Source organism: Nomascus leucogenys, chromosome 6 (assembly GCF_006542625.1).
Source record: "Nomascus leucogenys isolate Asia chromosome 6, Asia_NLE_v1, whole genome shotgun sequence".
NCBI classification, from domain to species: domain Eukaryota; kingdom Metazoa; phylum Chordata; class Mammalia; order Primates; family Hylobatidae; genus Nomascus; species Nomascus leucogenys.
Window position 1 is genome coordinate 71,438,295 of NC_044386.1, and position 27,192 is coordinate 71,465,486.

The 27,192-nt window shown below is 39.5% G+C and overlaps 1 protein-coding gene across 15 annotated transcripts in view; it reads right to left on the minus strand.

Annotated features, from left to right (window-relative positions):
* TJP1 (tight junction protein 1) overlaps positions 1–27,192 on the minus strand; it is a 276,908-nt gene that overhangs the window by 103,290 nt on the left and 146,426 nt on the right. For 5 of the 15 annotated variants that reach the window (XM_030814395.1, XM_030814398.1, XM_030814397.1 and 2 more), the window contains exon 1: positions 19,997–20,492. The exons of 9 other annotated variants lie outside the window; for them this stretch is intronic. In XM_030814395.1, the coding sequence (XP_030670255.1) occupies positions 19,997–20,023 (27 nt within the window). In that variant the 5' untranslated portion in view covers positions 20,024–20,492. Of the gene's footprint in view, positions 1–19,996; positions 20,493–24,250; positions 26,722–27,192 lie in introns of those variants that run through there. One more of the 15 variants, XM_030814387.1, reaches the window with a different exon arrangement.

Sequence of the window (27,192 nt, forward strand, 5' to 3'; positions counted from 1 at the left end):
AGGAATTAGCAGCAAGGAATTCAAAATAAATTTCTTTTAAATGGGGTTAATTCCTCTTGGAGACTTAAAATATTTCAGTCTCTCTTAATGTTACCATTTTATGAAATTGGGACTCCTAAAATGTATTTACAAGTAAATTTAAAAAAGATTCTTCAGAGTTATCAAAAAGTAGAGTAAAAAGGGAGAAGGCTAAGCATGACACTCTCAGACCACTAGTCACCCATTACTATAAACGTCTATTTCATAAGTGAGGTCTGTTTTCTCTTACTGCTGTCATTAGCATCATGAGAATATGCCTATCAAGGTGTCATAGGCCCATTCTCTCCTTTCCCACAGCTATTTTAATTGAAGATCAATGGCATTTTAGAAAGTAAGTCCCTATAAAGAAAGCCTGCTTCCCTAAATTCAAAGCAACTAGATTATACTGCCAGATGAATAAGAGAGGACAGAGAAAGGATCTCTCTGTTCACTCCGATAGATAAGAACTGCCAACCTCACCAGCATTTGTTTCAATCTTCCAATGAAGTGCAGCAAAACTTCCCTTTAATGAGACCTCCACTGGAAACAAAAGCTGTTTTTTTTTTTTAAACAAACATTGATTGGGATAATGCATTAAAAAAAAAAATCTTCCATCAATGAGAAGCAACAATAGTATGAGTAAATCAGCTAAACATCAACAGTCCCACTAACATATACATGATAAACGTATCTGCAAGAGTTGCCTGTTTGTCCAATCTCAGCTGATATTAAGAATGAGAACTGCTTGCATAGCTCTCAGCTCATCTTTTCTTAATCTATTTCATTACCAGTGACATTGTTTTACTGCCTTTTTAATGTTTTTCCTATCAGTCCAAATGGCAAGTGATGTGATAACACGCACTTAACTCTCCTTGAAAACATACTCTATGGTATGAAACAGTTAATCATACTCTCTAAGGTCTTAATGAACACAGTTTTCCATTTTGTAAGAAGATGTTAATCAAATGGGAAAATTTATTTAACATTAAGGGGGGAGCAGGTTGTAAAACAGCGTGTACATGGTTATCCTAATTTTGTTTAAACATTAGCAGGGAATAAAGGCTGAAAGGATAAACAAAATGCTAACACTGTTTATCACATTCAAAGTAAAGGGACTGTGGGTGACATTTTTCTATCAGGTGTTTTATCTTCCTGCTTTCCTTTCTCCATTCCCCATCAGAACAAACTGGCAATGTATTTTAAACCATATTCACCAAATCTCATTCCTATTCGACATTTCGAATACAGACAGTCCCTGACTTAGGATGGGTCAACTTGATTTTCTGACTTTACGATGGTACCCATACAACCATTGTTTTTCATTTCCACTACAGTGTTCAAGAAATTATATGAGATATTCAACACTTTATTGTAAAATAAGCTTTTGTGTTAGATAATTTTGCGCAACTATATGCTAATATAAGTGTTCTGAGCATGGTTAAAGTAGGCTGGGCTAAGCTTATGACACTGGGTAGGTTGGGTGTATTAAATGCATTTTTGACTTAAAATATTTTCAAGTTAGGAGTTTAATCAGGACATTGTTCTAAGTGAGCTGAGACGCATCTGTATCTGTTTTCCACTTGGCTTTTAGGAAAATCAAATAATGTTTAAGAGGATTAATGTTCTTATTGTTAATTATAAAAAATGTTTATTCTCCTGTTAGTAAGCAATCTACACATTAAGGTCTTAATATACAGTCTCCAGGAGGAGTGCAATAAGAGAAACTTACTTTGTACAAGGGAGAAGACTAAAATACTAAAACATAATTGCTCTCACCATTCCACATCAAAATCAATATAGTTTTTCTTTGGAGGACTGGAAAAGTACACATCTCAAAAAACTTTTCTGTTAAACATCAATTATAGCTTGATTTATCTAAAGGAAGACACCTACGTAGAAGAAAGCAATTGAGAATGAAACATCAAAAGAAGTAGTTAGGCTCTTGACCAGCCACTAAACCAACTTAATCCATAATATGTGAGTTACTATGTTTTACCACTCCTTATCTTTAAAAAAAAAACAAACAAACAGAAAAATATATTCTTAGTTTAAATCATGGACCATGTCATCTCTCTCCATTCTCTAGCCTTTCATTTGCTTCTGTGGCAAAAGGAGCAAATTCTATCCATGGTTGCTTATATAACCAGGCAGTCCTGATGAGGAGTTCTGAATGAACTGAAAAATAGAAGGATGAACAAACATGTAAATATGTAATAATGCAAATACAGTAAAATAATAATGGTAGAATCTTAGTGGTTGGGATTCAGGTATCCATGGCAGACTTCTTTCAATCTTGTTAGGTGTTTGAAAGTGATCATAATAAAATGCTGGGGAAAAACTAAGAAATCCTTCTAGTAAATCACTCAGAAATCAAAGCTAAAATTGATATAAAACATTTTTAGTACCAGTAAATTTATTAACCATTATTTTCATGAGCATTCCATAAAGAAAAAATGTTCACTGATGACTGAGAATTTTGATTTGTTAGAAAAGCAAGGCGTGTGGAGGTTCCTTTGGAAGAATACCTAAGAAACGCATGGCTTCTGGAGTGGAGAAAGGAAACCAGGTAGGAGGAGTCTCACTTTTCACTGGGAGCCCTTTGCACTTTTTCACCAGAAGCCCTTTGCACTTTTAATCACATTCATCTACTACTTATCAAATTATTTTTAAAAGTTAATATCCTTATTGTAAACTCGCTTGTCATTTTCTCATTTCAAACATGCACAAGGGATTATTGCATAACTTGCATAAAAAGCTTCTGATAAATTACCAGTCTCAGGCTCAAGATATTTAGCTTGTAGGAGATCAAGGGGAAAATGTATTACTCCTCTAAGCATGATTCTAGCACTACCATTCCCTAGTACTCAGACAGATGCTGGTAAACAGGAAATGAACTAGACCAGGCATAAGGAGACCAGAGCCGAAAGGTATCATCAACTAGAAACGTGATCTTAATTTTCCTCACCTATACAATTAGGGAAATGGGTGAAATTATCTCAAATGAAAAGACTTTTCTAGCTCCAAAATTCTATTAAGACTATAATTCCAATGAACAGGCTACAAATTCAATAATTAGTGAAGCACTGCAGGCATCAAAAGTGACTGCAATTCATGGTTGCTGGATTCTGAGTTCTGCGCACATTTCTAAGTCAGCATTAACTGACTAGAATCACAATTTCTGAAGAAGCAAAAAGCTGTATTTCAGAATCTGCCAAGAGTTTGTTTAGTTTCTTTGTTCTAAGCTCCAGCTGGCAAAGACACTACTCAGATCACCAACTCTGAAGGGCTTCCTGCCAAAACTTCAGATCTCAGTTCTAGGCAGTTTCACTGTCCTTTAGGACTGATTACTGAATGGGGAAAGATAGGAGGGCACAATAACTGACAAGACAGGATGAGCCTATAACTGGGAGAACAACAAATCCAATAGAGAAGATATAAAGTATACTCGAAATGAAGAACTCCTTAACATTATCTAAATATACAGCCAGTTAAATTTTACTATCCTTATGGCCGTAATTTAAAAAACAATCCAGGTATCATTCATTCATTCATTCAACAAACATGTATCAGATATGGTAAGTGTTGGGGAGGCCAAAAATAGGTCCCTCTCCCTCCCTAGGGGCTCAAAGAAGCAGCTGAGAACACTAAATGGTATTTAGGTTGGTGCAAAAATAACTGCAGCTTTTACCATTAAAATGGCATCAAAAGATAAGAGCTTTTTGCACCAAAATAAATAACTTCTGCACCAAATAGATAAGAGCTGTTATGGAAGATGCAAAAGGACTGATCTGCTGTGAAGATCAGAGATCTGTTCCCTGAGACAGCAACGTTTTGAGTTCATCAAGCTTGAAAGATGTCCAGGAAAAAAGTGGAGAAAGATGTTTCAGAAGAAATAGCATGTCAGCAAGATTGTGTGATGCTACACATGACGCTGGCTTTGATATGACTAAGTTGTACAATTTATGGAACAAGGAGAGAGTAAAAGGAGAGAAGGTGCAAGGGTACCAGATCACAACAGGCTTTATAATATAATGCCAAGGACTTTAAACTCAAATGGAAGACACTAAAGAATTTTCAACAATCAAATGACATAATCAGAATTCATTCTGAAGGCTGTAACGGGAAGATGATTTGAGAAAGGGAAACCAGTTAGAAAGTGAGAAGTTGGGGCGGAGTTCAAGATGGCTCTTGAGTAGTCAACCAAGTAGCAGTGCTGAAGTCAAAAGGAAAAGATGTAATTACCCAAGGACTAAGATAACCCTGTGGACAACCAAAGGAACCTGAGAAGGAGCAGACAATGAGGATACATGAAAACCAACGGAGCTAATACAAAACACTACTTACTGTCCAGAGAATACACCAAAGCTTAAGATCCCTCAATTTTTGAGATCAACACACCTCATTTATCTGACATCATAAAATAATAAAATTTCCACAGTCTTCAAGGAACACTCTTTCTTGATGACATGCAGTTCCCCATTAGGAAAACCAATAGAAAAGGTATTAAGAACACTCTGTGAAACCCTCCGAGTTCCTTCTGTGAGCAAAGCTGCTATACTGAACTGCTCCTCACTCCTTCTGAACTCCAAAGTGTTACTGTTTTGGTCTTTTTGGCTTTTTTCCATCCAAGTTGAAAGCAAGATCATCTATGGAGATGAGGTTGAGCCAGGAACTTAAGGAGAAGTACAAGGTAAGTTTCATTGAATAAAATAGATGACCCCTGCCTTTCAGTGAAGTTTCAATTACATAATTTCAAATTGTGATCACTGCAACACAAATGAAGTACAAAGGGAATAGTGTTACGTGTTAAAAGGAAGACAAAATATGTATATTTGGACTGATCTGATGGGCTGTCATTTAAATTCCCAAAATAGAAATGTCCAGGAGGTAGTAAAAAAGATCACTCTAAAATCAAATGAAGAAGGGTCCTAACGATATTCAGGGATTCAACAAACTTCATGAATAGAAAATAAAAATTCAGGAAGCATAAGAATTAAAATAACGATCAAAATAAGAAGGCAGCAACTACAGGACAAAAGTCTCAATAGAAATTGGGTAAATTTAGCATCCAACACCCCACTGTATTCAACACTGGTTAAATTTACAAAGATATCATTGTGTCCATCCCTTGGTTAACAGTTTAGGAAACAAATGATGAGATGGATATGATTAGGAAATATTAGTTGGAAAGACAGACACAGTGAACCTGTAATTTTTTGGTTGATCGAAGTTGAAGGTCTGCTAAAAACATAAGTTCACAAGCTGCTATATTAGCTATAAAGTAAGAGTGAAAGAACATCAGCTTAAAAGTCACCATTATGTGTACATTAAATATTGAGAAAATCTCAGTAGGGACAGTTACAAATATTCTTGGAAACTTAAAATGTAGAGTGCTTCCCAGTTATCAAAAATAAAACTATTTTTAGCTATAGCATCTTCTAAAGGTTGAAGATAGATAAAAAGATCTCACAGTTTATTCAGTAGACAGGAGGAGGAAGGGAATGGCATAGCAGGGATAAAGAGAGAGTGACAGTCCTCTGAGTATATCTTTTTGTATAACTCTCAGACCACAGTATTGTTTCATAACATTACCCTTCACAGATCAAAAATTTAAACTATTAAAACCAAAAAGACATGGGGGGAAGGGGAAGAATCAAAAGCAGAATAAAAACAGTAACAAATGAACATAACTATATTACAGATGGAGAATGTAACCACACTAAAGAAGAGTTTAACTTTTCTATAAATCTAGTGTTTTAAAATAAAAAGTTTTAAAAAAATGTTATAATGGTATAGAAAAATGCAGAAAGATACCAATTTTGGAAAAAGTCATATTTATGTACTCAGAAAAAAAGCTTGGTTTCAGAGTTGTGTATTTTAAGTTTTTATATATCCTACAATGAACACATGAATTTCATAATCCTTGGAAACTGGCAAACGTCACATCTGAATTACGAAACAAAAAATGGGCAAAAGTGGCCAGGCATGGTGGCTCAGACCTGTAATCCCAGCACTTTTGGAGGCTGAGGCAGGCAGATCATTTGAGGCCAGATGTTCAAGATCAGCCTGGCCAACCTGGTGAAACCCCGTCTCTACTAAAAATACAAAAATTAGCCAGGCGTGGGGGCACATGCCTGTAATCCCAGCTACCTGGGAGGCTGAGGCATGAGAATCACTTGAACCCAGGAGGCGGAGTTTGCAGTGAGCCGAGATTGCACCACTGCACTCCAGCCTGGGTGACAGAGACTGTCTTAAAACAAAAACATAAACAAGAAACAGGGAAAAGTGATCTACACTGTTAGAAGTTGGGACAGGGTTACCTTTGTGTATGAAGTAACTGGAAGGGATAAAGGTGGGGGAGCTTCTGGGACATAAAGTGAATGTTCTTCCTTGATCTGAGTTGTGGGCAAACAGGCATATTCACTTTGAAAATTCATCAATCTGTGTACACCTATGATTTGCTTAATGTATTATGTTATTTAAAAATTCAAAATAAAGTAACCTGACAGAACTGTAAGTAATTTGACTGCAATGCATTAAAATAAATCAAATATGCTTCCATTCATCCATATGCCCACAGTGATTTTTAAAAATGGTAAGTGCTGGCAGAACTCATTATTTTGAGAAACTGGTACATATAGGGAAAGAATAAGATGTTTACTCTTCCTTTCCTATACAAACAGTACCAGTGGGTGATCAAAATAGTAGATAAAGGGAAGTTTCTTTTTTAGAAGCATTCCAGCTAACCAATGAAAAAGGAATAATAAAAATTGAGTATCATTTTGTAACACCTAGTGAATTAAGGGATCTAGACACTGATCATCAATGGCTGCAGACATCATCCAAAAACAACAGAAAAAACCCTGGGACCAAATGCCACTTATGAAGTAGAACTGTAAAAACAAACAAAAAAATCAAATCTGAATCTGATCAAGGCTCTAGATCTGTGCTATCCAGTACAGAACTCACCAGCCACATGGGGCTACTCAGCACTTCAAATGTGCATAGTCCCAACCGAGATATGGTATATGTAAAATGTATATATGATATGAAATATGTGATATGTATTGATATGCTATGTGCAAAATATACATATGATATGTAAAATATACATGCAACAGTATTCAGAGACTGAATATGGAAAATAATTTAAAATATCTCACCTATAATTTTATATCATTGCATGCTAAAATGGTAATATTTTGGATATGTGTTAAAACATGGAAATTAATTTTACCTTAAAAAAAGTTCTGGTGTGGCTACTACATTAGACAGAATTGCTCTAGCTCCAGTTAACCAATTTACAGGAAATACAGTGGGCCAACCCCCATTGTAATCACCACAAAGAAGCAAATACCAAAACCCATACTGTGAAAAATTCTACAAATAATCCTGTTTCTCAACCAATAAAGCTGCAAGGGAAAAGGGGAAAGAGAGAGACAGAAATGGGGGACCTCATATGCCTCAGAGAAATGTTAAAACAATCACAGTAAGAGGACCTCATCAAGGAAAGTTGACATTTAAGACAATTAGAAAACACTAAATATGGCCAGGCGCGGTGGCTCATGCCTGTAATCTCAGCACTTTGGGAGGCCAAGGCAGGTGGATCGCCTGAAGTCAGGAGTTCGAGACCAGGCTGGCCAACACAGTGAAACCCCGTCTCTACTGAAAGTACAAAAAATTAGCCAGGCATGGTGGCAGATGCCTGTAATCCCAGCTACTCAGGAGGCTGAGGCAGGAGAATCCCTTGAACCAGGGAGGCAGACGTTGCAGTGAGCCAAGGTCGTGCCATTGCACTCCAGCCTGGGCAACCAGGAGCGAAACTCCGTCTTAAAAAAACAAACAAAAAAACACTTAAGTATTTGATTTGGAGTTTATTTTAAAAGTGTGCTAATGATAACATAGTTATAGTACTTTAAAAACAGACATCTTTTAGAGATACATATTCAGATACATGTTGAGTATTCTATCTCTTCTCTGAAATGCTTTGAACCATGTGTTTCCGATTTCAGGGTGAACATCTGAAATCCGAAAATCTGAAATCTGAAATGCTCCAAAGAGAATTTTCTTTGAACATTATGTCAGTGCTCAAAAAGTACTGTATTTTGAAGCATTTCAGATTTGGGATGTTCACTCTGTATTAACAGATGAAAAGATATCTGGCATTTGCTTCAAAATAATGGGGAAGAGAAGACACAATGAATGAAGTATAGATGAAATGAGACTGGCTATAAGTTGTTAACTATACTGGGTGACAGTAACGTGGTAATTCATTATATTCCCCACATCCACTTTTCTATAGGTTTGAAAATTTTCCACTTAAAAGAATGTAACTTGAGGTGACTAGAAATTAATTACTGATTTAGGAAAGACCCAAACCAAGAATGCTGCTACCCTGATGCCAGGATATTAAGTAGTATTTCCATGAGCTGGCTATTCCAGCAACTGCTTCCCCTCCCCTTTCGGAATAGTAAGAAAAATGCAACTAGTCCTGGAGATGGATTAGTACCTTCTGCTGCTAAGTTGAATTTAAGGTGGTCTAACATTACCAGAAAGTGAGTAACAGAATTAAAAAGGCAACTCTCGTCTAGAAGGGGTAACAGATATTAATCAAATAACAGCAGAGAACTGAGTACAGGTTATCATAAGTGCTATAAAGGGACACATGGAGTTTAAAGCACAGAATTTTGACCTAGTTTCTGGGCTCTGGGCAAAGTCCTTGAGGAGAAGAGACAGCTATGAGGTGCATGCGAGATGGAGGTGGGAAGGTTTCTGAGCAGAAAAAACAGCACGTGCAAGAGCCTGGTGTAGGAAAGAGCATCTCTCATTCATTCAAATAAGAGTTTCGTATGTACTAGACACTGTGTTAAACTACACAAATAACCGGACACAACTAGTATGACCTTTGTTCTCATGGAGCTTATAGTCTAGCACGAGAATCACATGATCGAAAAACTCCATGGCTAAATATACAATCACAAGTTTAAATAAGTACTATGAAGGAAGGAAAAACAGTGCCATGAGGAACTCAAAGAGAAAGTTGACAGGAAGTACACTTGCTAGGAACCAAAAAGAGGAAAGCACAGTTTGAGAACAAGAAGCAAGGGGGAAAAAGATACAAGATGTGGCTACAGGGGTAGGCAGGGGCCAAATAATCCACTAGGAGCTTACTGACTATATTAAGGATTTTGATCTTTTACTCTAAAGGTAGTTAAGCAGCCTAGGAATTTTAGGATGAGTGTTTGTATGTGTAGTGCGGGGGGGGGGGACGGAGAGAAACTAATCAAACTTGGATTTTGAAAAGATTATTTCAGAAAAACAGATTGTAAGGGGAAGAGGGGGGTACGATGCTACTTAGGAGGCTATTACAGGAATCCAGAGGGAGGATTACTTGGTGGGGGTGGGGGGGGGGCGGTGGGAGGGAGAATGTAAATGGTAGAAAGTACAGATAAAACACATAGAAAGACCTGAGGTGCTCAGCAGATCAAAGCTGAATGGAACTTGCTAATCAACCATTCACCATACTAGGTAGACATCCAAATTGAGCCAGGTACCCTGGATTTGGAATAGTCTTTCAACTCTATTGCCTAATCCATCAGACTAAAGACTGTATCTCTTATCTAATGCCATTGTAATAATTTTTTCAAAAGTATCTCAGGAACCTAAGGAACCTTCCTCTGAAACCATAAAACATCTTGCTGGGCTGAAACTACTAACCTACAGGCTGACTGATCTTTGTCCAGAAATAAATAAATGAATCCTCCTTCTGAAACCACAAAACATCTTGCTGGGCTGAAAACTACTAACCTACAGGCTGATCTCTGTCCAAAATGAATGAATGAATGAATGAATGAATGTCCTAAATAATCTACAGGCCAACCTTTGTCCATAAACAAACAAGTAAATAAATAAAATTCCTATATGCCTCCTCTCTGATATTAAAATGGGCTTCACTTAAAATGTTTTTAGAAGACACAGCTAACATAATAGCTCAGTATGTGCTGAGTCCACAATCACCCTGAGATGGGTCCTGTTTGCATTTTTACATTTGCATTTTGTGTACAGATGAGAAAACAGCCATTTAGTGGCAGACTCAGGATTCAGATTCCAGAGGCTAAACTCACATATAAGTAAAACTTAAGAGCTGCTCAATGCTAATCTTTTCAGTCCTTATTTTACTTGACCTCTCTGTGCAGGATCTGGCCTGCTGACAGGTGAATGGTGTTTACACGGGTGTTCACTTTATAATAATCCATTAACGAACATTTGTTTTATGTACTTTTGTACACATGGCAACATATTTCACAATAAAAATATATAAAAAACTAAGTCAACTAGCAAGACTTAAGTCAGGGTAACTGACATGAAAATCTGGATTTACAACCTCTTTTGAAAAACTGGGAGATCTGGCCTGTCTTCTTCCAAGACAACAATCAGCTGGCGCTGAGCAAGAGCTGCTTCCTTTAGACGAACTGGCTTGTGCTCTGATGGACCAGTGCCCTCTCTTCTGGCTTTCATGATTCATGCTGCTTGTCTGGTCTAAGAATTACCTAACACCATTCCATACTCTTCTCCCTGGTGCTCTCTTACAACACACGAACATATAAGGATGTGAATAGTATGACTTATAGAACATGTAAGTAGATGTATGATTATCTGTGGCAAGTAAATTTAACCTCAGATCCCTCACCTGTAAATTATCTAACAGAATTGTGAAGATTAAACGGGTTAATGCACATAAAACACTTAGCTCAGTATCTGTCACAGAGTCAGCATGCAATATAAGGGGCTACTGTTTGTTTTGACACATACTTCTCACACTTACAACTAAAATGTAAACCTACTTGCCATGGCTACTGACTTGATTTTTATAGGTGATATAGCATCAAAATAGTGTACTTCTGTATTAATGCTCCAGTAAGTATTAATACTCCAATAATTGCCACTGTTAGAAAAAAAAAATCAGTAAATAAATCTTCCTTAGTACCTTTATATGACATTACCAGGAAAAATTTCCTACAATTATATTTTGAAAGGCAGACTCATTTTTGCCAAATTCATGTATTTCCCCGATTGTGGCTTTTGGTGGTCTGATCAGTCAGGTAAGTGGATATCTTACTACTAAAACATACTCCAATACTTACTATTAAAGCATACTTTAGCATGACAAAGATCTTAGTCATAAAATATCCTCCAAACTAAGATCAACTTGATTTTTCAAGATAATCATAGGAACACCAAAAGAAGCTTACTATCTTTCACTTAGCTGTTAGTACTCCAATGACTGCCTAATAATGCATATCTAATTCTTGCCCCTCAGACAAACATACACAATATTTTTCTCCAAAAAGCCACGAAAGTCTAACTGAAACTATTTTCTCCCGAAACCAATAAAGTCCTCATACAATGGAATACCATGAAGTACAAGAACAGAATGAAAACTAACAAGCTACAGTTATCTACAACATAATCTTACAAATATAATGCTGAGCAAAAGAAGCCATACAGAACAGAATTCACACTAGAAGATTCTGTATGTGCAAAGTTCAGAGAGTCAAAACTAGTGCTTTCAGAAAGCATAATTAGGTGGTAACTATAAAGAAAAACTAGAAAATGAGAACCCTAGAAGACAAGATACGTATAATCTTTGAGGGAGGGAGGATATGACCCAGAGAAGGCATGTTAGGGATTCTAGCACTTATCATTATGGACAGAATTTTATTTGCTGCTCTCTACCCGCACCATTAAAATGCCCTATCAGCACAGAAATGTGTTCACTGCTGCATCTCCAGCACCTACAACAGTGATTGGTACACACGAGGTAACCAACAAATATCTGTTGAATGTAAAATTCTGCTTTAGGAATCCAAATTGTTACATATTTCACAGCTTCTTGAACCCTAAATGTAACAGTAACACCTAGTATAGTGTCCATTTGCCTTGTCAGTATATTCAACGAGCTGTTAAGCATATAAGCCCAATTACTTAATAATTCTTAATGTCTCCCTCCTATTGAGATATTGATACCAAACATATGCAGAAAACACTTACATGAATGTATCCAGATTCAATTCAAACATTTAAACATATTAACAAGGAAAAATACAGAAACTCTGCTGAACAAACCCAGGCTTTAGATAATGACTTTGTCACCTCCTCCAACGAAGAAAGCACACAAGAATGCTCTGTTATTACAGGATGACCATAAGTTTGCTCATATTTTAAAGAGTAAACAACGCAAATCCTTTGTTTCTTCAACAATGAGTTACACAATTCACAAGGTGATCATTACAGCGTATAGCAGTTGAAAACTGTAAATTTCTAGATCGGGATCCCAAACAAAATGTACTCATTTAATATTTGTTAAGCTAACAAAAAGAACTAGTCATTACTGGTATCCTCCTGAATTTTAAGATTACATACTGAATTAAGTAAGCTAATCTTATATTAAGTTTAACTTATGATATTCAGTTACCAGAAACTGTTGTACAATCTCCAAGATAGTGACTTGTCCAAAAGAGTGAAAATTCCTAAGATAACCAAGAAGAAAAATGAACTTTTCAATCTTTGGGAATTTACATTTTTTAAAAGAGGAAAAAAATATTTCAGTAAATAAAAAAAATTAATTAAACCAGGTATACGCTAATCTTATGTTCCTAATTAGAATCCACAGAAAGTAGTATCAGCTTCTGTTTCACCTCCTTTCTGGACATGATAAGCTAGAATTGAGATCATTCATCAGTTAACTCACTTCCCAGTATTTCCAGTATATCAACTGAAATATATCCACAACACAAACTAATAAAATCTTATCTCTTGATCTATCCCAAAGTGAGGGCCACCTGAGATTCAGTATTGAGCACTACACATATGACAGGGTTTTGTTATCACATTTCAAATGGTGTTTTACAGTACAAAGTTTGGTAACATTGGTGTTCTCATGATCTAAAGCTGTGTTCTCGTGGTAAAGGCAATCACTCAGAGTCCATTTATTTTCATCCATGCTTAGGATATAAGATAAAACTCCCTACCCACGTATTCCCCACATACTTCTCATTATTAAAAATTTATCTGTTTAAGAGGAATGGAAATAAAGCACCTGGCTAGCCCATAAAGGAGCAACCTGAAGCCACTCTTCTCTGCAATAAATAAATAAAGATACACTCTAGGTCAGAGACAGCAAAAGTCTTATTTTTATTGCTGGCTTATGCAAGAAATACTGCAACACACCAATTTTATAGGATTAACTTTAAAATCTAAACTATCCTAATGTCTATTTCTTTCTACAAGACTAAAAGTTGCTAAAGTAAAACAGTTTTTCAAGATTTGCTTTCAAAATTCAGAAATGCAAAGCAAGTTCCAGTCAAACATTCCAGGAGGATCATTCTAGACATAAACTATCTTTTTATTTAACATATCAAAACTTTGCTAATTAGAAATGACTGGCTCATTCCACTAGCTTGTCTTCAGCTACTATAATGCTCAATCATACACAATGCTGAGCACGTGAATGCTTTCAGGCAGGCCTGAAATGAGAAATGACTGAGCAGTCAGAGATGGGTGGCACTACACATGAATTTACAGCTGGACTCATGGTCTTTCAGTAAAGTGAATTTTTATCATATCAGGGGTATGTCAAGAAACAGGATTACATCTCCAAATTTTCCACCAAAACTATTATTTTTAGAGACATTTTCCTTAGCAGCATGGTGATTTTCCTTAGCAGCATATTCATACACAGTTTTATTCTTAGAACTGTACAGAGTTTACATTTGGTCTCTAAACAGAAAAGAGATTAAAGAGCAAGTAAAAGTCAGAGCCAGACCTTGTTTCCAGGATTGGAGGGGAAAAAGGGAGTGGAACTACTGTACTTTTTTTCCTTCAAATCAAACGGGAAGCAGTACTACATATACTGCATTACAGCCCTCAAAGCCACAGATTGGTTTCCACCTCATTATTTATTGGTGTCTTTCCTTTTTTTTTTTTTGAGACAGTCTTACTCTGTCGCCCAGGCTAGAGTGCAGTGGTGCGATCTCGACTTACTGCAACCTCGGCTCACTGCAAACTCTGCTTCCTGGGTTCAAATGATTCTCCTGCCTCAGCCTCCCAAATAGCTGGGATTCTAGGCATGTGCTACCACACCCAGCTAATTTTTATATTTTTAATAGAGACAGGGTTTCGGCCGTGTTGGTTGTGCTGGTCTTGGAACTCCCGCCCTCAGGTGATACGACCGCCTCAGCCTCCCAAAGTGCAGGGATTATATGCTTGAGCGTGGCAAATTGGTGTCTTTCCTAATAATATAATGTAATTTGTGCCAATATATAACCTGGGGGAAAAAAACACTATAATTTGAAAAACAACTGTCTTATGAAGCTGTCCTGAAACAAATTTAAGAGTTGTAAAATGTAGTTAGGATTATCAGCCAACTATATAAAGCTTTAACCATGACGGTCTAAAACGCCAAACACACACAAAATTATTGCTACAGTGAGGACCATTAAAAGTTGGCAGCCAAACTTCAGTGACTTCTCACAAACTACAGTGAGTTTTTTACTTTTAAAACAGTATGAAGCAAGTATGCAGTGATCAGTAACTATCATAATTAAAACTACATTGCATCACTCAAGAAACAATCCCTATATGTAATGACTAATTTTTGTCATTAATTTTTGTTCATTAGCTTGGCCATTTTCTGCAGTTCTTAAGGTTTCAAAAATGTTAAGATATCAAGAAAAGCCCACTGTATACACAAATTAACTCACGATGGATTAAAGACTTCAACGTAAAACCCAAAACCATAAAAACCCTAAAAGAAAACCTAGGCAATACCATTCAGGACATAGGCATGGACAAAGACTTCATGATCAAAACACCAAAAGCAATTGCAACAAAAGCTAAAATTGGCAAAAGGGATCTAATTAAACTAAAGAGGTTCTGCACAGCGAAAGAAACTATCAGAGTGAACAGGCAACCTACAGAATGGGAGAAAAACTTTTGCCATCTACTGATCTGACAAAAGGTCTAATATCCAGAATCCACATGGAACCGAAACAAATTTACAAAAAAACAAACACCCCTATCAAAAACTGGGCAAAGAATATGAACAGACACTTCTCAAAAGAAGACATTTATGCTGCCAAAAAAAGGTATTTATGCGGCCAAAAAACATGAAAAAGTGCTCATCATCACTGATCATTAGAGAAATGCAAATCAAAACCACAATGAGATACCATCTTACACCCGTCAGAATGGTGATTATTAGGAAGTCAGGAAACAACAGATGCTGCCAAGGCTGTGGAGAAATAGGAACGCTTTTACGCTGTTGGTGGGAATGTAAATTAGTTCAACCATTGTGGAAGATAGTATGGCAATTCCTCAAGGACCTAGAACCAGAAATACCATTTGACCCAGCAATTCCATTACTGGGTATATACCCAAAGGAATATAAATCATTCTCCTATAAAGACACATGCACACATATGTTTACTGCAGCACTATTTACAATAGCAAAAACATGGAACCAACCCAAATGCCCATCAATGATAGACTGGATAAAGAAAATGTGGTACATATATACACCATGGAATACTATGCAGCCATAAAAAAGAATGAGTTCATGTCCTTTGCAGGGACATGGACGAAGCTGGAAGCTACCATCCTCAGCAAACACACACCAGAACAGAAAACCAAACAACACATGTTCTCACTCATAAGTAGGAGTTGAACAATGAGAACACATGGACATAGGGAGGGGAACATCACACACCAGGGCCTGGGGCCTGTTACCCAGGTTGGGGAGGGTGGCAAGGGGAGGGAGAGCATTTAGGACAAATACCTAATACATGTGGGGCTTAAAACTTAGATGATGGGTTGATAGGTGCAGCAAACCACCATGGCACACGTATATCTATGTAACAAACCTGCACATTCTGCACATGGATCCCAGAACTTAAGATAAAATTAAAAAAAAAAAAAAAGCCCACTGTGCTCCACTTGATACAATAAATCAATTCCTGCGTATCATGTAAATCAGTGTAACAGTAAAAAATGACATAAATCATTTTCATACTAACTTACATTGTAATTTCAGGTAGCCACAGTGGGGAATACTACTATTCCCGAGACTTAACAAAAACATTTAAGTATTCAGCAAAATCTAATAAGCATATACAATAGAACAATCTTAAATTAAATTTTATTGCTTCCTCCAAAGGGAAACAGCTTGGAAACACAGAAGCCACTGAAACTTTCTTCAGCCACTTTTCTGTGATTCAACCAATGAAATCCTTTCTTATAATGATTCATACTACTTTCTTACACATTTAAACAATTCTTTGGTGATGCAGAGAACCACCCTAATTCTTGTTTTTCAACTTTCTAATAATCTTAAATCAAGTACACCAGTAAACAAAATTCTGATTGCGAATGCAGACGTATATCACACATATAAAAAACGTTTTTTTCCTTTATTTATTTGAGACAGAGTCTCGCTCTGTTGCCCAGGCTGGAGTGCAGTGGTGCGATCTTGGCTCAATGCAACCTCTGCTTTCCAGGTTCAAGCGTTCCTGCCTCAGCCTTCCCATTAGCTGAGATTACAGTCTCCCGCCACCACGCCCGGCTATTTTTTTTTTTTTTTTTTTTTTTTTTTTTTTGTATTTTTAGTAGAGACGGGGTTTCACCATGTTGTTCAGGCTGGTCTTGAACTCCTGACCTCGTGATCCGCCCCCGCCCCCCCCCCACCCACCGGCCTCACAAAGTGCTGGGATTACAGGCGTGAGCCACCGCGCCCGGCCACGTTTTTCCCTTCATTATTTTTTGTTTGTTTTTGAGACCGAGTCTTACTTTGTCGCTCAGGATGTAGTGCAGTGGCCCCAATCTCAGCTCACTGCAACCTCCCCCTCCCAGGTTCAAGCAATTCTCCTGTCTTAGCTTCCCAAGTAGCTCAGATTACAGGCACGCGCCACCATGCCCAGCTAATTTTTTGTATTTTTAGTAGAGACGGGGTTTCACCATGTTGGCCAGGCTGGCCTCGAACTCCTGACCTCAAGTGATCCACCCACCTTTATTACTTCTTTAGTATCATGCACGGAGAATTCTTTTCAATGTAGGTACATACATATTTTTCAGTAGTATTCTACATTTTCTTCTACTATTTTAGAATTTTTATATTTCTTTGTCATTTAGATTTCCTTTGATTTTAGCCTATGAGGCAGAAAACATTTTTAAAAATGGATAACCAATAGTCCTAGCACCATGTATTGAACAAGCCACTTTCTCCAATAGTCTACAATATTATTTTTTTTACCACATATTCGTAGTTTTCCACCTTGCTGGCTAAATGAACTTAAAAGTTATCGTATCTCTGTGTTTCAATTTCTTCACCAAAAAGTAGAGATAATAGTTCACTTCATAGGGTTACTGTCAGAATTAAATAAATTGAGCACTTGGAACAATACCTGACATGCAATAATATCGATGATCATAATTACTAAAAGCCCATAAATGCACAGATGTTTCTAGACCTCCCTGGTTCCTGAACTGTCGGGCTGCTTTAAATGACTGTGAATTTCTAACAAGTTTCCTGATAGGGCCTTCTTTTTCCAAAATTTTGTGGCTATCATTTTATCAGGTAGGTTTTCTTATCAATATGTCAAGTTTTCTACAATATGACACTACAAGACACTGACTTGGGGAAAATTAGTAAATTCTACAATAGTGACTGTCTCCATCCAGAAAATATATTGTTTCATCTCGTTTATTCAGATCTCACTTAATGTCCTTCATTAAGATTCCAGTAGCTCACCAATGTTGTATTTATTTCTAGGCAGTCTTTTTGGCGAAACATTTAGTAGTATATATCAGAATTTAAACTGCACATAGCCTTTGCCTCGGTAATTCCATTTTTAAGAATCTGATATGCAGTAATATATGTGTACAGATATAAAAAGGCTACTATTCCAAGAGTAAAATCCTGGAAACAAATGTCTATCAATAAAGCAAAGATAATCTAAACAGCAGCATATTCATAGGACGACAAACTATTCAACCATTACAAAGAAAATCAAATCAAAAGCACTGGCTTATTAGACAGGAGCTTCCCAAACTATCATGTTAAAACAAAAACAGCGAGCTTCCAAATTAATGTTGCTTTTTTTTTTTTTTAAACTGAAGGGAGGGTGGGGAAAACAAAAGCATCATACGTAAAGCACTGAGTCCAGCCTGGCTCTTAGTAAGCATTTTAATCACCTTCAAAAATTAAATGTGACTTACGGAAACAGGTCACTGAATATTATTTCATTTCACCTATTCATTTATGGCCTGTTTTGCTCTATATAAAATTCTGAGGTGGCTCCATAATACAGCATCTTAAAAAAAAAGCTTTCAATTTGCCTTTCACTCGTAAATATTTAGAATGCAAAAAAAGTCCCTACAATGTAATATTTAACGAGTGATGCTTTTCAATATGCCATACAAATCTCAATACTATAATTCAGGAGAAGTACTCCTCCTCCTTCTAAATCACCTTACTGTGGCAATCCATTGAAAACGTTATTTCTCTCCATACTTGAAATAACCTCTTAAAAGTGTGTTGTCTTGCATATTAAGTACCAGAGATCACACTTCAGGAACAAAGTGACATTCTGTGTACTACGGAAACAAAGCCTTTCCTCCTAGGAAAGGAAGCCCCAGAAAAGACAAATAATGGGAGCTTATTTTAAAACCAAAGCAAAATGTTGCCTTTTATCCTAAATCTCTGGATCAAGTTTTACCTTTAGATTGTTCTTCCTCAATGTAAGGTCAAAAGGTACAAGTTAAATTTTTCTTAAACGAAGAATACTATATCCCTTAAAACAATCTATTCATTAATAAGTGTAACCGCTAGCTTCTCCCAGCCAGCAAACAAGCTTCTGTGAGAGTTCAAAAGTTTCAGAGGCATGGTATTCCTGCTCCCAGATGTTACGAGTAAGCATTTCAAACAAAAATACACACATAAAACCGCTACCTGATACAAAAAGTATCTCGATACTACTTAAAGTAATGAATTCATATTCTTTAAAGGGGAGATTTTTACTCCTCACATTTCTGTATTCCTTTGTTTGAAATAACAAGTACTACTTTATGGTGAAAAAATTAACACACAAAATGGGAGGATTCTAGCTGTTTTTCAGGAACTTCGGCTTTTTAATGTAATACACAAATTAGTTTCAAAGCAATGGGAAAACTGAATAATATTTCAGAGCACACGGGAAAAGTAACAGGAAAAATGTTTTTTGGCTGAACTCACCGGTCTTTACTAATTTTTAAGAGCTCATCTTATTGTCCATTCGTAGGAATACTTTGCATTACTTCTGAAAGTTTATTCAAGTTAAATTACTAAATGTTAAAGAGGTTATTTTCAAAGTTACCTTAAATAAGTAATACAGCATGAAAGAAAACCCGACCTACTACGCCTCACAGGCTAAGAGGAGTGTTTTGCAGTCTCAAAGCCTTATCACTGGCGTGCGCATACCGCAGGGAGTGACATCAGATCGAAACTACAGGGTTTCGCCGGGGACCAACCACTCCTCCAAAGACAGCAGCTCCTGGCCAGCTGGAAGTGGCACCCCAAGCCCCGACTCGCCGAGGGCCGGCTGGCGGCCGCCGAACCCTCACTGGAGCCGAGTTTCTCCGCGAAGGACCTGTTGCGCGTCCCCGCCCTCGGCGAGCCGCAGCCAGGCACAGGCGCCGGCAGCTATGCACCTGCCCTGGACGACGGCCGGGCGCCCGCAGCCCCCTCCCCGGCCGCCCCCAGCGTGGCCCGCGCCGCCCCCGCCCGAAGGGCTCCCCGCGGCCCGCGGCCCCGCGCCAGCCCTACCCACCCCGCCGCCCAGGGGCCCAGGTAGCCGCCGGCGAGGGAGGGCGGGACGCGGGCCAGATGCCGGTGGGCGGGCGGCGGCGCTTGGCCCAGTCGGGCCCTGGCGACCGCGGAGGCGCTCACCTTGGCGGCCGCAGCTCTGGCGGACATCTTGTCTCTCTCCAGCGCCGCGCGAGGCTCCTCGGACCCGAAACTCCGCGGCGCCTGCCCGCCCGCTCCTCACGCCACAGCCCAAATAAACATCTCCCAAGAGCGAGCGGGGCAGGGGCGGGGGCGGCCGGAAAGGCCCGGCCCAAGGGGAGGGAATTCAACTCGGACAAAAGTCCGGGAAGCGCCCGCCCCGCCCGGGTCTTCTCCACGGGGCGCGCCCGACCGGCACCTCCCTCCGAGCACGGCCACCCGCTCGGCCTCCCGCAGCTTTCGCAGCCCGGCCACGTCGGCCTCGCCCGGTCGCCCGCCCGTCAGCAGCACCCGTAGCCTCCCGGCGTCTCCTCGGAAGCCGGCTTCCGCACGTAACTTCCCGGGAACCGGCGGCCGCCAACGAACGCTGCGTCCGCTGGCTCAGCCGGCGCCGGCAACTCAGCGGCCACGCAAACCTGCCGGCCCGGCCCACTGAGCATGCCCGGCCCGGCGGGGGCGGGGCTGGACGAGGCGAGGCGAGGCGGGGAGGAGGGGAGGGGCGGGGCCGCGGCGGGCGAGGGGGCGGGGCGAGCGGCCGGGGTCCGACCCCAAGCGCGGAAGGAAAAGCCGGGTAACCCAAGTAACTTGGAAGACAGTTTCCGCTGCCGTTCGAGTCTTCCTGTTTGTTTTTATCCAAGGTCCGCCAGAATTCGCCCCCAAGGAGAAAGCGCCTGTGCACCAAAGCTTTCCTTAAGAGACTTGTCCACTTGCTCCTCGACAAGCCACGCCGGATGAGCCCCATGCATGAGTGCGGCTGGAATGCCGGCAGAGCCGATAGCCGACAGTTGTTTCCTTCACTGGGCAAACGGCGTGGTCACCGCTGTCACCGCGTGCCTGGGCGTTGTTCCCACGGAAGGCGGAATGCATTTTCTGCAAGGCGCGTCATGGCTTTCATCTCCGAGGAGCTCCGGCAGGGTCAGAAGCATTGCTCTCGTTCACCAGCGCCGACTGCCAAGGCTGAAACTGGTGATGAGGTCATGGGCATCCGGACGCAGCAGCCTGAGAAACACCCTAGAGACCTGTGACATCTCGGCCCACACCCCACATTAGACTTCAAGATATATCCAAAGTCTCTTTCCCGCCCATCTAGACAGGAATCTCAAAAGTTTATTTTTGGCCATCAAGAGCTGAAATTCTTGTTGACTGAACGGGTCAAGCTGCCCTGCATTCCAAACGCTGTCCCTCCAACTCAAAGTTGGGCAGAAAAGGGTGTAAACACGTGCAGTCCATGGTCCAGTTTAATCAGCCACTACACAAACTTCCCACAATGTTGACGGCTTTGCTAAACACCAAGGAACATGGTAAGAAACCATTCCTAGCCTCACTAATCTGCACTTGTAAATGTAAAGGTCTTCAAAATGCCAGAAATTCTTAGTAACATCAAGGATAACATCTTTAAAGTATCTGGTATAGTGCCACAACCGGCACAGAAGAAATGGAAGAAACCATAAACATCAGGCTTTAGACAATGGTTTTCTCTTTAGAATTCAACTGTATGAAAAGAACAAATTTAACAAATTAGTATGTGTAGATGATACATAAGTATCAATTAAGGCTTCCAAGTAAAGTGCCACACATCTTGCAACCCAAAGCTACCTGAACTAGAAAAGAGCCTTCTGCAAACCAAACCCTTATTCCTTTTTGTTCTTCATAAAAATGGTTGAAGTCATTTTTGTTTTAAAGTCATGTTGTAATTGTTTTGCTTTTGGACAAAGTATTGTTTATTCTTTTAAGAATTGTGGGCCGGGCGTGGTGGCTCACGCCTGTAATCCCAGCACTTTGGGAGGCCGAGGCGAGCGCATTACGAGGTCAGGAGTTCGAGACTAGCCTGGCCAATATGGTGAAACCCCGTCTTTATTAAAAATACAAAAATTAGCCTGGTGTGGCGCATGCCTGTAGTCCCAGCTACTCGGGAGGCTGAGGCAGAAGAATCACTTGAACCCGGGAGGCGGAAGTTGCAGTGAGTCCAGATCGTGCCACTGTACTCTAGCCTGGGCGACAGAGCAAGACTCCATCTCAAAAAAGAAAAAAAAAAAAAAAAAAAAAGGTGGCCAGGCGTAGTTGCTCACGCTTATAATCCCAGCACTTGGGGCTGTGCACAGTGGCTCATGCCTGTAATCCCAGCACTTGAGAGGCCAAGGCAGGTAGATCACTTGAGGTCAGGAGTTCGAAACCAGCCTGGCCAACATGGTGAACCCCATCTCTACTAAAAATATAAAAGAAAAGTAGCCGGGCATGGTGGCGGACGCCAGTAATGCCAGCTATTCGGGAGGCTGAGGCAGAAGAATCGCTTGAACCCGAGAGGCGGAGGTTGCAGTGAGCTGAAATCGTGCCATTGCACTCCAGCCTGGGCAACAAGAGCGAAACTCCATCTCAAATCATCATCATCATCATCATCATCATCATCATCATCATCATCCAAGCACTTTGGGAGGCCAAGACCGGAGGATTCTTTGAGGCCAGGACTTTGAGACCAGCCTGGGAAACAGTGAGACCCCATTAAAAAAAAAAAATTGTGATTAAATTTCCTCATGTGCAAACACCATTTAAAAAGGTTTGGGAGGTATTTTTTAATTTTAAAAGGTGGTGATGAAAGACCTTTCACATTATCTTTACCATTTAAGAAGATGTGCAATTGCATAACCTGCCTAGAACTAGGTGTGGTGTCTTTAATAGCACCTAAAGCTAGAGATAGTATCTACAAATGCACTGACATTTTTCACTTTTCCTTATTTGTCACTTTTACAAGTTGCCCAATGTGTAATTTAAATGCTAGATTGCAACTATTTGTCACTAATTAAAAATAGTTATATATTTAACAGTTTTACCTTTGCCATGGTTTAAAAAATGAAATCAAACAAAAATACTTCATCTTGAGAATACTATTCTTTAAAAATTATATTTAGTATTTCAGTGACTAATAGTATCACTTTAAAATTTTTCAGTGACATTTTTAATATCTAAATTAAACTTCATTAAGTCTGTTCTTTAAATAAACAAGAGAAGGTTTTTATCATCTGTAAAATAAAGGTAAAATACTGTTGCCAACAATTAAAAACAAAGCTTTATTCCTACAGTTTATTTTTTAGGTAGGTGCTTTGATAACAAGTGGAAAGCATAAAGCATAATCTGAAAGAATCACCCCTTTAACAAAGAGTTTATCCATGGAACACCAAAAAAGTATTTTCTGACTTTTATGCTTACACACGCATGTCATCATAGCTCCTCTAGATCAATATGGGAAGAAATACAAGTTAATTAAGGATTCTCATTTAGAGTTACAATAATGTTTAACCACAAATCTCTTTCGATTGTACAGATTTATTTCTGATCATCTCTGCAACTGAACAGGAAACTAAAAAACCACAACACTTAAAAGACAACTTCCTGTGGGATTTTTGGTGTCTGCGGCTCAGAATGAAAAAAGCGTTATGTGTGCAAAATCTTTACACATTTTAGATAGAACTACTTAATAAAACAGCCTTGACCAAATGAACGACTATATCCACACCTAATTTATATATATGTATATGTATGGTTTTAATTGCAAAAAAGATCCTTAGGAAAGCATATTTATGTTATTTTTATATGAACTGTGAGTTTATGCTTGACACACAAAGAGGAAGTATTTATTTATGGTAGTGAAGCATTAGACAATCTCGATAATATCAGAGAAGAGAATATATACAAAATATTAGAAGGAGAAGCACTTTATCAACATGTTATAACAACCAAAGTAATCCTGATTCCACTCCTATGCCATACTATTAAAGATTCTACAAATTGTTACAGAATTTTCCTCTGCCAATAAAGTCATGTAACAATGTTAAATGGGGGAAAGATTCTTTTAAAGCTCATAACGTTTCTAAATTTCATAGACCAGTAAAAATTTTAAAACCATCTTAGAGGTGCAATATAGGAGTACCAACTTTTTAATCTTATAAAGTAAAAACATTTTAAGACAAACATTATAAGCCATTATAAACTGTATATATAAAGATAATTAAAATGGCAAATTTTATATTATGTACATATTACCACAGTTTAGAAATACAAAAAGAAAGCTATTACCAACACCGTTTCATTTTTTTTTTTTAAAAAGAAGACATAAACACTAAAAAACAAGTCTTTTTAAATTCAATTCAGTATACAGAAAGTTATTCCTCGAAAGAATTCCTCCTTTGGGGCTACGCTTACCTCTGACTGGGGCAAGGTGGAGCTTTCTTTTTTCAGGGTCCCAAATATTGCACAACCAGGCAGGTCGGAAGCTCCATACATCCATGACTGGCATACAGGCCTCTGGCTCATCTCTGAGCGGTTTGTCCTTCATTCTTCACAGCTCCTCCACTCTGTTCTACACTTTCCTGTGATTCCTTTAAGACTCCCTCCCCAGCCCAGGCAAAACATCTCATCTCATAATCCACAGAGAAAACAGACATTAAGGAATAGAAACTCCCTTCCTTTCCCGCCAAAACACTGACAAGCCTACTCTGGGCATCCACTTTTCCTCTCCATCTTCCCCCCAAGGGTTACGAATTCCATCTTGGGGGGCTGACCCTCTCAGCTGTGTCATCTTTCTGTACCATCTTCATCCTGTCATTAGCTAATGAATTCTACCTCTGAGAATTCAAGCTTCCTTTAGTGTTTCCCATGTTAAACACAGGGCTCCCCAGGCTACCTACCAAGGTGTGCACTACTGCAGGTGTACAAGACCCCAGGGCAGAAGGGCTTGCAGTTGGGGTTTAATATGGTTGCTGTCTTGAATCATAAGGACTTTCGTTTTGGATTTGTGTTTTGTAAGTGAAGGTCAATGGGAAAATGAGGCATACACTGGGGGACTGGGGCCTCTGCTCTCACAGGGTCCTGTCGCCTCCTAGGAGGGTATCTGAGCTTCCTGCTCCCATAGCTCTTGATACCCCTGCTGGTCCTCTCCCACTCTGCTCCACTGCCACTGCTGAAAGGGATCCAAGCAAGGTGTGGGGTTTGAGTATGCATACCCACAGCATCTTGAGTGCACAAAAGCCCCAAACAGGCAGTATCACTTTCTGTCTGGTGGCTGCCTGGCTGGAGGCCATCTCTTGGTGAGGGTAAGCCTTTGGCCCAGCCCGGATTCCAGATCCAGTCATGGAGGTTTAAGGATCCTTGGTGGTTACCATCTGCTGTGAGTTGCAGCAATAGGCCCGTGGCTCAAAGTCCCCAGACCCTGTCCCCAGCAGGGCATTTAGGTCAGGAGGTTTGCATGAATGTCATCACAGCAAGCTATCAGGCCCAGCACACATTAGTGGGACCCCAGGGCCCTATGAGGGTCTGTACTTGCTCTGATTACCCACCCCCAATCCCCTAGGGCCCCAGGGCCAGAGTGTTCCCTGGGCTGTTTCCCTGCCTGGGGATGGGATCCTCTCCCTCCTTCCAGCCTTCCCGAGTCTGGCTGTGTTCAGTCTCTTCTAGCCAGCTTGAGGCATCCTCCAGGGACAAGCCACAAAATATAAACTGTGTAATTTCAGTGACTCTGCATGAGTTAAATATTCTGAAATCTGCATTTAAAACTGGTGTTGCACAATATAAACAGTAAAATTCATGCTGATAATTCACATTTTTAATTGTTCTTTACTCTGAATGTGAAATAGTGCATAAAAAACATGACAAGTCAGGATGGAAACCCTGGAAGAAAAGAAAAAGCTTTATGTGTACCTTTAATGACACTTTTTTCCTCCCTTTGAAACAAAGGGCCCCTAGATTATAGAGGCAGCTCTGAGTCCACCTCTTCCTGCAGATACTGTTCTGTCAGTTTGTGACAAGCTTCTCAAGAGTCATCTGCCACAACTAGGTCTTTCTGTTGTGAATGCATGCCCAGGTCTTTTGGCATTCTTCCCCCTCCCCACTTTAATTTCACAAGTAATACTGGCATACAGTGCTTCTGTAAAAGATCCATGCAATTGACATACTTTTTAAAGTCCAACAGAACAACATCCACTGCATTCCCATTCCTATAATTACCCAGGAATACTATGATCTAAGCCTAACTAGAGAGTGTATTTCCAGATCACTTTCTGTATATTTATTTACGTGATATGTGTGTGTGGAGACAGAGAAGGAGAGAGAGAGAATATACGAATATAAGAATGAATGGTTTTGTGTGTTTTAAACTAATGATAGACAATATTTATATTCTGTAACTTTTTAATGTAATATTTCACCTTGGAGATTATATCAAATAATGAAAATCTGCTTCATCATTTTAAAATGGCTGTTTAGTATTCCATAATATGGGTGCATTATAGTTTATCAAACTAAGATTATTTCTATTATAATGTCACAACAACAACAAAAAATATATATATATATCTTTTTGTACACATGTATAAGTACTTCTCTAGGAGAGATCCAAAAAGGAATTTTCTGGGTTAAAGAATATGCTTACTTAAAAAAAAAATTTCACTGATACTGCCAAATTGCCCTCTAAGAAAACCAGATCAACTTATTTTGTTTCCTCCCCTCCCCCCATATGAACACTTGATAATATTAATCTTTTGTAGTTTCACCTATCTGGTAGACAACAATGGTATATCACTTGCCTATTACATCATTTACCCATTTTGCTCTATCACGTTATTTCTTTTAATTTGTTAACATGTATTCTTTTGAACTGAATGAATTCTGAGTTTTTTTTTTTTTTTTTTTTGAGACGGAGTCTCGCTCTGTCACCCAGGCTGGAGTGCAGTGGCGCAATCTCGGCTCACTGCAAGCTCCGCCTCCCGGGTTCACGCCATTCTCCTGCCTCAGCCTCTCTGAGTAGCTGGGACTACAGGCGCCCGCCACCACGCCCGGCTAATTTTTTTTTTTTTTTGTATTTTTAGTAGAGATGGGGTTTCACCGTGGTCTCGATCTCCTGACCTCGTGATCCGCCCACCTCGGCCTCCCAAAGTGCTGGGATTACAAGCGTGAGCCACCGCGCCTGGCCGAGTCTTTTTTTTTTTTTTTTTTTGAGGTGGAGTCTTGCTCTGTTGCCCAGGCTGGAGTGCAGTGGCTTGATCTCTGCTCACTGCAACCTCCACTTCACGGGTTCAAGAGATTCTCCTGCCTCAGCCTCCTCAGTAGCTGGGATTACAGGAGCCTACCACAATGCCTGGCTAGGTTTT